The 12,518-nt window shown below is 37.9% G+C and overlaps 1 protein-coding gene across 2 annotated transcripts in view; it reads right to left on the reverse strand.

The window, feature by feature from the left end:
* SACM1L (SAC1 like phosphatidylinositide phosphatase) overlaps positions 1 to 12,518 on the reverse strand; it is a 58,530-nt gene that overhangs the window by 34,310 nt on the left and 11,702 nt on the right. Inside the window, exons 2-4 of one of the 2 annotated variants that reach the window (XM_007168880.3) lie at positions 6,290 to 6,387; positions 3,166 to 3,240; positions 1,503 to 1,630 (exon numbers count right to left, since the gene is read on the reverse strand). In XM_007168880.3, coding sequence (XP_007168942.2) covers positions 1,503 to 1,630; positions 3,166 to 3,240; positions 6,290 to 6,387 — 301 coding nt within the window. Of the gene's footprint in view, positions 1 to 1,502; positions 1,631 to 3,165; positions 3,241 to 6,289; positions 6,388 to 12,518 lie in introns of those variants that run through there. The other variant, XM_057554463.1, reaches the window with a different exon arrangement.

Below are 12,518 nucleotides of genomic sequence, written 5' to 3' on the forward strand. Positions count from 1 at the left end.
TAAAAAAGCAAATACCGTAAATAAAGTACATTTAGAAAACAAGTACTCAATAGATGTAAATCTCTAAACATAATGTTGACTTAAAAAAAGTAATTTTCAAAAACTAGAACAGGGTTAATGCCATTCATGTAAGTTTTAAAAAATACTGCAAGCAAAACCAGATATTGTTTGAATATGAATACAGGCAGTCTTCACTTTGCATGATAGGGTGGGACTATAAAAATGATCATGTTATCTTAATCTTAATAATCTTAAACTATCTTAATAATCATAAGTAAAGTTAAGATCATTCCGTGACTTAAAATTTTTTAATCAACACATTAAAAACTCTCCTACTGTAAGTTATAAATGTATAGGGAAATGAAAAAATAGTAAAACGTTACTTAGTATACTGTAATTTGAAACATTGATAATTAAAAATATTTTACTTCTGGTCAAAATTTATCAAGAGTAGCCTGAACAGTGCTTGCATTCTTCTCATCATGTAACTTATGATACCATCTTTTCTATACCCTGATGAACTGTCATACATCTAAGCCTGAACTAGCTTCTAACACTTAATCCTTCATACTATTAATATCATGAAATACTTCTGTGAGTTCCTTTAATGTGAAGTTTGTTACCGGCATCACTTGCTCTGGGACACGTTCAACCTTTTCATCACAACCACCTGACCATTAATGTCGATAACATCACCTTCACTGAGACCTCTGGCTGCATATCCAGAGTCTCTTATTCCCACCATCAGCTATTTCTTCTATACTCTATTCATGTTCAATGTGAATTTCACTTCTAGAGTCATCATTTTTTGTTTCATTGCACTTTCATCTTTGGTGAGCTAATTCTTTAGTCAATATATCATGGGAACTGAAATTTAAAGTGTGTTGTTGGGAACTGGTGTTAACTAAACTGTGGTAACTGAAATCCATGCATATAGGAACTGAGCAAAAAGAGGACTGTTTGAACATGTACACATGCACACACACTTATATTCCCATGTGGCAAAACTGAAGAAAGCTTTCTCCCTAGGGAAAGAGGGAATGAAATGGGATGAGTGAAACTTCAAAGATAATTTTTTTTTTTAGTAATATATAGGAGCATCCCTTTTATTTTTATTTCTTTTAACATCTTTATTGGAGTATAACTGCTTTACAATGGTGGAAAGATTTAATATTTTATTTCTTCACAAAAAGGATATGAAGTTAAATCTACGTGTTGACTACATGTGCATTTTCAGTCTGTCCTTTTCTCTCGTATGAAATTTCATATCTAAGAATTGAGTTGGTTAAAAAAAAACCCAAGTGCAATAAAATATATGAACAGTTTTAAAAAAAAAATACATTTTAGGGCTAGGTATGTAGAGTGACCATGCTCTATGCATTGTTTAAATAATTAGGTTTAAAAGAAATCCATCAAACATTCTTTGTGTTCCACCTCCCTTCCCCATCCACCCCATGGGACTTCTTTGGATTTTGCAATTAGTAAGTGCTTCCAGTTCTTACCTGAATATCAGTTAAGTGCAACATTGTCTTCTTATAAGAAAGGACATCAAAATCTACTGCTTTCCAGATTACATGATTGAAAAATTCACCTATTTTCTTCTTTTTGGTAATGACAATTAGATAATTACCTACAAAAAAGCAAAGCCAAGTACACATAAATAGAAATAAGGCAACTGTAAAGCCAGAAATAGCAGTCCTTACTCTTTAAAGGCAAGAGTTGCGGGAATTCCCTGGCAGTCCAGTGGTTAGGACTCCGCGCTTTCACTGCCGAGGGTGCAAGTTTGATCTCGGGTCAGGGAACTAAAGTCCTGCAAGCCTTGAGGCGCAGCCAAAATAAATAAAGGCGAGAGCTGTGCTAAATAGATAAAGGACCCATACTTTTCGAAAAGCAATCTTATAATTTATGAATAGAAAGACCAGCATATTATTTAGACAAATTTTTATTGAAAGATCAAATTTTTTCTCAGAAAGATAAAAGTAAAAGCTTTTGGTAACCAGAGCAGTGATCCTAGCAGATGGAAAGTACAGACAGGAAACGCTTCTCTCTCACTCTCCTGTCATCCCCAAAGCATACGGGCCTCTGCTAATGCATTTCCCAACTTGTAGCTTAAAGCATCACAGGTCATAATATCTGGCCACTGCAGATATCTACACCTCCCATGTCCCTCATGTCATTCTAAATGGTAGAGAAATGTGCTGGGGCAGTATAACTAACTGGTTACTGCAACATTCCAAAGATGAGTGGTCAGGAATCAAGAAGCGATCCCAGCACCATGCATTAATACACCAACCCTGATCCTGGCCACCTCCTCCTCCCACAAATAAACCAGGGTAAGCCTTTACCACTAGATTAATTCTTCACATCTGTTCAAGGCTCTAACCACAAGTGCCCTCCCTGAAAGTTTTCCTATGTACATCTCTCTCCTAGAACTTGTCACACTGTTCTGCAGTAATTTACTATTTAACTGCCTCTCTCACTCAACTGTAAGCTACAGGGCAAAAGGGACTTGCATCTTTTATAAATAACATCCAGCACAGTGCCTAATACAATAGGAACTTTTCAAAAGTTCAATGAAATAAAATTTAGATTAAAAACCATCACTTTCCTAGTAACTCAGAACCATGGAGTTGAAGGTTTAGAATACTCTGGTCCAGGACTTCCCTGGTGGCACAGTGGTGAAGAATCCGCCTGCCAATGCAGGTGACACGGGTTCGAGCCCTGGTCCAGGAAGATCCCACATGCCACGGAGCAACTAAGCCCGTGTGCCACATCTACTGAGCCTGTACTCTGGAGCCCACGAGCCCCAACTACTGAAGCCCGTGCGCCTAGAGCCTGTGCTCTGCAACAAGAGAAGCCACCGCAATGAGAAGCCTGCACACCACAATGAAGAGTAGCCCCCGCTCGTCGCAACTAGAGAAAGCGCGCGCATAGCAACGAAGACCCAACACAGCCAAAAATAAATAAATAAATAAATTTATTTTTAAAAAAATAGAACCTCAGGCTCACAAATTTAACCACTTGCTATTTGGGGTACTTTTAGAAATTAATGACAAACACCTACAGATTTATTGCCTAAAGGGAGATATAAAGTATGCCTTCATCTTATACTCTAATAGCGTCGATTTAATTACCTTCTTGTCCATCTTAGCTCATTTTTCTTACCTGCCACCAGATGAATTGTGCCCAGTATACCAAATATTGGTCTTGTGACAGCTGAAGGAGGAATATCTTTCTTGACTTTAAAGAAGAAAGTAAAGAAAAATCACTTAGAAAAAGCTCACCAACTGAAAGAGAAATTTAGTTTCATTTCAATGGTTACTTCAATATGCACGCTTCGTTCTAAGAAAGCAATATTCCTTCATTAGTGTTAGACCTCCACTTTGGCAGAATATAAAATAAAGATGTCCATGTTACATGTAAAGGTCTCTCTGCCTGTCTAGAATATGGTGCCAAAAGTAACATGCTTCAGCAACCTCACTACGTAAATTAAAGGTTATTTCCAATGCCAATCTTCAACCAAATTTATTCAACCTCTTGTCAGAAACCAAATCTTTACCCCTTTAAGAGAATTAGAAAGTAAATGCAAGTTGAAACAAGATTTTAATCTCAACATGCAACAAATGGAATGCAAAAAAAAGGACTCGCCTAATTCCCTAATAAGAATGTGAGACATGGAGGCCAAGATCCAAGAGGGGAGGAGGAAGGAAAAGCCTCCTGTTCATGTCTAAAAGAAACTGATACAGGTATCCAGGGAGGCAATATCATTAGCTGCGATTTTATCCATAATGCCGTTATTAATAAAGACTACCTTACAAGGTTCATTTCACAACTGTTAAACTTTAAGCCAATGTGCTTCACAAAACATATTTTGTAGAACTCTAGTTTAGGGAATAATGCCCCAAAAGGGGGGAGGTAGGGTCTCCCAGTCAAAGAAACTTACTTTGCTACATCCATACTAACTCTACTCCTTCTCCCAGAGTCACAATGCACAGTAGGAAATTAAAGGCTCTGAGAAGGCCTACAGTAAACGAAAGCTGTTCCACTGTTTAATTCAAAGTTTTCCAAACCTATGTGGCTATCAAATTTTTCTTTCAGTCACAGTTTAATTATCAGCCTGGGACCCATTTTGAAACACTGCTGTAAACTCCAGTCCTGTTTCTTAAAGGCAGTCCTGTTTTTCTGAATAAACTTATTCTGAATAAGGTCTAAAATTCACTTGTTTCTCTCAATAATTCAATTTACTTAGCAATGCTATGCCATAATTAATTACCATGAAAAATGGAAATACCAGTGCAGTTAAAAACTCAGAGAAGATTCTGAATATATTGAGATCACTGATAAACATAAATGTACTACTGATACAGCTGTAAGTTACATTAACTGGAGCGTAATAGCAATAACACTATGATAATTCCTAAGACTACGTTGGTTTTTCAGGGAAGAAAAAAAATTCCTCTTTCGGTGTCAATGGTTTGTATTCCCAATGGTAAAAGGAAACTGCCAGAGAAACTGTGATCGACAGCCCCTCATCATCACTAGCTTCAGGTCAAAGTATCTCTTCATGTGTCTACCAATGACTGTTTGGTTATCATTTTTACATCCAAACTATTCAAAACCTTTAGCTTTGTCCACTCAAATGGGTCTGCATTCTCTACTTACAAATAAAATGTCACTGAAAGGACAAAAAATAATTGAAAATACATCCATACTAAAGCTTTTATAAGACAGTAGGTGGTAGGGAATTCTCTGGTGGCCCAGTGGTTAGGACTTCGAGCTTCCACTGCCGGCAGCACGGGGTGGATCCCTGGTCGGGGAACTAAGATCCTCGTGGCAAGGCCCACCACCCCCAGCCCGCCCCCCACCCCAAAAAATAAAAAAGACACTGGGTTGGGGCTTCCCTGGTGGCGCAGTGGTTGGGAATCCGCCTGCCAATGCAGGGCACACGGGTTCGTGCCCCGGTCTGGGAAGATCCCACATGCCGCGGAGCGGCTAGGCCTGTGAGCCACAACTACTGAGCCTGCGTGTCTGGAGCCTGTGCTCCGCAACGGGAGAGACCGCGGCGGTGAGAGGCCCGCGCACCGCGATGAAGAGTGGCCCCCGCTTGCCACAACTAGAGAAAGCCCTCGCACAGAAAAGAAGACCCAACACAGTCAAAAATAAAAATAAATAAAATAAATAAATTAAAAAAAAAAAAAAAAAAAAAAGTTGTAGCACTGAGTGCAACTCTTAAAAAAAAAGACACTGGGTTGTATCAATATGTTATAAAGAAGTAGTGGGACTAAACTTCAGAAGTACACTAAGGGTGGTTAAAATCAGTCAGCTATTCTGAGAGAGCAGTCACCAAGCAACAGTCACAGGAAATGCCAAATTATCAAACTAAAACAGCTCTTACTTTATTTGGTCAAAGGAAAAGCTTAACAGAAAAAGCAGACAACCAAGGAAATGGAGATTTATAGTCCTACCTTTCTTACACTTTAGTATCCTATGCAAAATATTTTCATGTTTCACTTAATCCATTCAAAGGATATTTGCCATTTACCGAATGCCTACTCTATGGTTACTCAAATACTGCCCTTCAAAAAAAAAATTAATACAGAACACTATCTAGAGGTAAATTTTTAAACAAATGAAATATAAAATTCTAAATGTGATATCACATGATACATTAATTCATCACCAAAATTACTTCACATTAATCTAGTCAGAAATCAGTGTTCCACACAACTGAAAAACAAGTTGCTTTTCACACCCCAGAGAAGCAAAGCTAAATTATAACTGGATTGATAGATAAGATAGATAGATAAAGCTTAGGAAAATCATTCTGCCTAAAACACAAGTTTTACCCAGTGATGTATATATTATTTTTCATTTATTAAATTATCCTCATAGTCATGAATATTTTCAAAAACAAATCAGCTGTTAACATTCCACACACTTAATGTTAAAACAACTTTCTCACACTCAAATAATTCAAATCTTATAGCTAGAAAGGAACCTAACATATCAACAAAACCAATCCTGTTATGGTACTGATAAGGGAACAAATAAAGTTTTTAAATCCTTATGAACGGTAAAATGCTACCTAAAATTTTCAAGATCATTTCTCCTTTTCATGAAAAGGAAAAAGTATAAAATTAATGCATAAAAATCAAATGAGGTAGCAAGAATTAAAATTTTCTAAGAAGACACTCAGAGATCCACACACTCACATGGATCTCATTAATTTAACTACTGCAACTTAAGTGTAAAATCTTTCTAGACACTTCTAAATCTGGCCATGAAATACCTGAGAGCGTAACTTCTGTGGACACACGGTCGATGATAAGTACATCATCTGCTCCATCATCACAAGCTTCCACATAAAATTTTTCAGGTGTGATATGCCTAAGAAGAAATTTAAAACCATAAATAACGAAGTGAAATGAAGACTTCCAAAAAAACCTATTATAACAATTTAGCAGTGTTTAAATTTGACATCATTTTCCCAGCTTCTGAATAGATAAAGCTATTATGTTGTCCTTATGTGTTCACTGCAACTCTTTTCACCTAATTTAATGCTGATAAGGTTTTAATTTGCTGTAAAACTACCACTCTGACTTAACATAAGAAAATCATACTAAACTCTAATTTATACTCAACATGGTACAGAAGGCAATGTAGCACAGTAGTCAGGAGCACAGGCTATGGAACCAGACTGACTGTGCTGTGTGAACTTGGGCACGTTACTCATCCCCTCTGTTCCTCAATTCCCTTATCCATAAAATAAGGATAATACCAGACTCAGTAAATTGCATTGTTGTGAGGATAAAATGAGATAATCTTTGATAAGCACTTAGAACACTTGACACATAGTAACCAAGATTTATGTATTAGCTAAAAACACTAAGAAACACATTGCCAGGAAATTGTTTAAAATAAACTACTTTAACATTCTTGTATTTTGTTTGAATGCCACTGATGTGTTCTTGAAAAAAAAAAACCTCATCCTGCAAAGTAAAAAATAAAGGGGGTAACATTAGGGTCGGGACAGAGTACTCAGAATTTATGCAACTTTGTAACCTGAGTCCAACAAAAATTAACAGTTGGCTCCTCAGGAGGTAACATGGGTAACTCCAGGCAAGCAATTCAGCATGGCTGGGCACTGCCTCAGGAAATAACAATCAACAAAAACTAAATAAAGTGAAAATAAAGATTTGCAGGCACTAAAACAATGGAGACTGAGGCTGTTGTTAAGGTGGGCCCAGGAGTAAATACAGGTATCTGCCGGGGACTGGTTCCAGATACCAAAATCTGTGGATGCTCAAGTCCCTCGTATTAAATGGTGCCGTACAGTCAGCCCTCTGCAACCGTGGATTCAACCAAGTTGGAACCTGCAGGTACGGAGGGCCTCCAGGAGCTGACCAGAGTTGGGGCGAGAACTAGCTTGTTTGTTTTTCCAGGGACTAATCTCTGCTGTTCTTAAACCACACTTGAAAGAACATCTGTCTGTGCAGCAGCCAATCTGAGGGCTTTTTCCTTTTCTTTTAAATTCTACTTCCTCTATTCTACTCCTCTTGCCAATGAAAAATCTTATAAAAACCCACACACCATCACTGACAGCATTTCTTATTTACTGACCATGTATAAACTATTTGGTGTATAGAAACACGTCCTGTAGCAGAACAAACTGTACTCAGCATTTTTGACTATAAGTTTTTGAGGAATAATCAACCCTTAATTATCCAAGTATAACTTACATCCTTTTATGGTTCATCCATAACTAATTTCTTAATATTTCCTCCATGGGGTGGGAGTGGGGTATGCCAAGGGAATAAAAGTCAATTTTAATACAAAATAAGAAATGCAACAAAGGAAACAAATCTGCTTCAAATATGGCAGTCCTCAATTCAAACTAAATATATGTTCCTTTTTATTCCTGAATAGTAGTCCACTGTATGGATATATCACAATTTGTTTATTCATTCACTTGCTGATGGACATTTGTGCCGTTTCCAGTTTAGGATATTATGCATAAAGCTTCTATAAACATTCTAGTACAAGTCTTAAGGCAGACATATGCATCATTTCTCTCGGATGACTACCTAGAAGTGGAATGGCTGGGTCATATGGTAGTTGTATGTTTAACTTGCACAGAGAAGGGAAAACGGGAGTGATTACAGACACAAGGAAACTTTTAGGGGTAATGAATGTATTCATTTGATACTGTTGATGGTTTCACAGGTGTAAAATATATCAAAATGTATCAAAGTGCATGCTTTAAATATGTGCAGTTTATTGTATGTCAACTATGCTTCAATAAACCTATAAAAAGAAAGCAAAGTGAGAGGTCCTGAAACAAACTAAAGGAAGTATAAAAAAACTTCCAATCTAGTCATAGGATAGTTACCTCTAGTCTCGAATCATTAAAAAAAAAAAAATCCAACACATCAGTCCATATCTGCAGAAGATGTTTTGTGCAAGGGTAAGTTGCACTCCAGGAGTAAGTCAATAAATTTATTGAAAAGCTACCATGTGCTAAGCATTACACAAGCAGTAGGGACAAGGAGGTAGGTGATAAATAAAAAAACAAGTAACAAATAGAAACAAAAATTTTAAACAAAAAGTAGACCTGAAAAACATGACTTCTTTATAAAAGCCTTTGGAAAAAATTCTGTCTCTAAATCAGAGGGCATTTTATAAGCCTCACTCTTTAGAATCCCTCCACACCCTAACAACCCCCAATCTTCTAAATGCTGTTTAAATGCCTGTGCATCAGATGTCCCACTGCATTTCCAGGTCTTAAACAGGCTCAGGATCTGAAAGAGTCACGTGAAATGCTTTCCTACAATGGAAAATGCTTTCCTACGATGGAGATTTCAATCATGAGAAGGATGTGACAAGTTGTTGGTAGTTCCTGAGATGTTGAGGTCATGTGCAGGGACAGGAGAGTGGCCTCAGGCTGACAGCCAGCAAGAAAACAGGGACCTCAGTCCAACAACCACAAGAAAATGGATTTGGTCAACACCCTGAATGACCTGGATTCTTCCTCAGAGCCTCCACTATGAAACATTTGATTTTAGCCCAGTGAGACTCATATTGGACTTCTGACTGACAGTAACTAAGAGATAATACATTTGTATTGTTTAAAGTTTCTAAGCTTATGATAATTTGGTACAGCAGCAATAGAAAACTACTACAGTGATCAAATCCCTCCTGGAATGAAATAACCTCCACATTAACCCCTGGCCAAAACACAAAAACACTTTATCTTCCTGGAACAAAGCAAAGAGATGTTTCCTTCAATTGAGTTTGATACCTGGTGTGTGAGTTTCTAAGTGATAAAACATTTTAAAAACCATTTTTAATGGAATGTCTTTAATTTATATTTTATTAAACCAAGGTTTTTTCCTTATGTCTTAACCTAAGTATAAGTAACAATGTTTTCTTGACTGACTAGGATCTTGAACACACAGATTTCTGGGCCATCCTACCAAAAGATGATGCCTTCAAATTCTAGTAACACAGTATGGTGAAAAAATTACAGGTTTTAAACTCTTACAAACCTGGTTTGAAATCCAACTCCATGCTTACTGTCATGAGTCCCTGAACAAATCACTGAACTTCCCAGCTCAGCTTTCTCTCTATTAAAAAGTGGTAAGTGATCGGTGAGGGTAAATGAGAGAATACGTGTGACATGCCTGGCACTAAGAAGAGACTCCATGAAATGGTGGCATTATTTTTTTTTTACTAAATGACCTCAGACCACTGAGTTTTAGTTTTGTTTCTCTTCTGCTGTCTCAGTCTCTTGACAAAGCCATCACCACTGCTCCTACTCAGCCGCTTTAGTTTTACATTTGAGACAAAGGCTGATGAATACTACACAGTTCTGACCACGAGTGAAGTCCCTGGGTTTTATTATATCCATTTTCTTCATATTGCTCAGGGCCCTACGCTCTTCTAAATTCACAGCTGTTTTTTTTGGGGGGGGGGGGGAAGCTAGCACAGTTTACTTCACACAAATGGTGTTACTTCTTTAATAACTAATGTTATTCTTAATATGAGATGATTATCAACATTCAATCTCAGAAATCAAATTCCTCCACTTTTTCAATACAGTGGACAAAAACACAAAGCTTGCATCTAAATAAACAGCCAGTAGAGAAATGCATACTGTGTTCCCTCAATAGCTCCACCCTCTTATACTTTGACTTCTTTTATCTATACAGTAGGCCCTCTTTATCCATGGGTTCCACAAGGGTGGATTCAACCAACAGTGGATTGAAAATATTCAAAAAAAAAAAAATTCCACAAAGTTCCAAAAAAGCAAAACTAGAATTTACTGAACACCAGCAACTATTTGCATAACATTTACATTGTATTTACAACTATTTACATAGCATTTACATTGTATTTACAACTATTTACATAGCATTTACATTGTATTAGGTATTATAATATAGAGATGATTTCAAGTATAAAGGAGGATGTACATAGGTTATATGTAAACACTACGCCACTTATATACGGAACTTGAGCATCTTTGAATTTGGGTAACTGACGGGGCCCTAGAACCAATGTATTTAACCTTCTCACCTGCAAAACTTCTACCATAAAAATAAATTATTTGAATGAAGTCAATGAATTAAAAAAAATCATACTTGTTTCCATATACAAGTTTTGGTGTGTTACCTAACAGATACCTTTTAGTCAGTGATATTTATTATAAAATCAAATGTTTATAAGAGCAGAAAAATTTCCTATTAAAATTTTAATATGTATAATTATGTAAAATATATATATGTAAATATATAAATAAATATATTTAAAAAAATATATGGAACAAAAAGTATCCCTAATATAAGCAATTAAAAAATTTTTCCCAACTTGACATTTAAATTTAAAACTTATCTGGAAGGCTGTGGAACACTGAAAAAATATATACATCTTGGGGACTTCCCTGGTGGCGCAGTGGTTAAGAATACACCTGCCAATGCAGGGGACACGGGTTCGAACCCTGGTCTGGGAAGATCCCACATGCCGCGGAGCAACTAAACCCGTGAGTCACAACTACTGAGCCCGCACGCCTAGAGCCCGTGCTCCACAACGAGACGCCACCGCAATGAGAAGCCCACGCACCACAACGAAGAGTAGCCCCTGCCCGCCACACTAGAGAAAGCCCGCACGCTGCAATGAAGACCCAATGCAGCTGCAAATAAATAAACATTTTTAAAAAATATATATATACATCTTGGATTAAGACTTTAAATCATATAAAAAAAATATACAGCCACAGAAATAGGCCTTTACTAATTGTTACATTCCTAATAATCGCAGTCAAAGTTAATAACCGCACTATGTGTTTAAAATCCTTAAAAGTACAAAGTTAGAAATGGAAATTTGTGGGGCTTCCCTGGTGGCGCGGTGGTTGAGAATCTGCCTGCCAATGCAGGGGACACGGGTTCGAGCCCTGGTCTGGGAAGATCCCACATGCCGCGGAGCGACTAGACCTGTGAGCCACAACTACTGAGCCTGCGCGTCTGGAGCCTGTGCTCCGCAACAAGAGAGGCCGTGATAGTGAGAGGCCCGCGCACCGCGATGAAGAGTGGCCCCGCTCTCCGCAACTGGAGAAAGCCCTCGCACAGAAACAAAGACCCAACCCAGCCAAAAATAAATAAATAAATAAACACGTTCAGTTCAGTGTTTATGGTCTCCAAAAAGCAATGTAACCAAGAAGCTTTTTTAAAAAAAAGAAATGGAAATTTCTTTTATAGGAAAGTGAAATATACTATATATAACACTTCCAGTCTGGCTAGGTACATTTGAAATGAGAAGATCAACAAATTAGCTTTTTAATCGAAGTAGAATGAAATGAATTTCCAAAAGTGAAAACCCTCCAGAGAAAAAGCCTTGATATTCTTTCAGAAGATGGAATCTGGGTAGTACCAAGAGGTGGGTGCAGGCTGTGGGGCAGATACTAGTCATTCAAATGCAGGTCTGGAAGAAGAAAAGTGCTTGGAAATGGGCTAATTAAGTTACTACAGAATCTAACTGCCTATGGGGTGAGAGCCAACAAAGCAAGCAGATTCCAGCTGTAGAGTGGTGAAAAGCCTCAACAACTAAGGACCTGGGTAGGGGGTGAGGTGGGGCAGTGAGATTAACTGCAGGGTTGGGGGTAAGAATAAGGTGGTTCAAAGTCTGTGTAAGGAACAATCAGATCCCTACCCAAACCTAGAGTCCAGGTACCTCCCTGACCACACGATTTAACGCTTAGAGCAGTTCAACAAGAGAGGCCCTGAACTCCAGAAACCAGGCACAGTTGAGGACCAGAGTGAGTCAAGTAAAGTCTGGAGACACAGAGACGGTCTGCTTACAGATTGGGAAAATCATCCACCCTCTTCCTCTGCCAGGTTCCCAGAATGCTAGCAGCCAAGCATCCCACTCCCCCAACTCCCGAAGGAGCTATGAATACCGTCTCTGAAGAAACTTACTGGCCCAAAAGAAAAGACCTGCAAATGCTGACATTTAGGGCATCTCCC

Source organism: Balaenoptera acutorostrata, chromosome 10, assembly GCF_949987535.1.
Source record: "Balaenoptera acutorostrata chromosome 10, mBalAcu1.1, whole genome shotgun sequence".
Taxonomy (NCBI): domain Eukaryota; kingdom Metazoa; phylum Chordata; class Mammalia; order Artiodactyla; family Balaenopteridae; genus Balaenoptera; species Balaenoptera acutorostrata.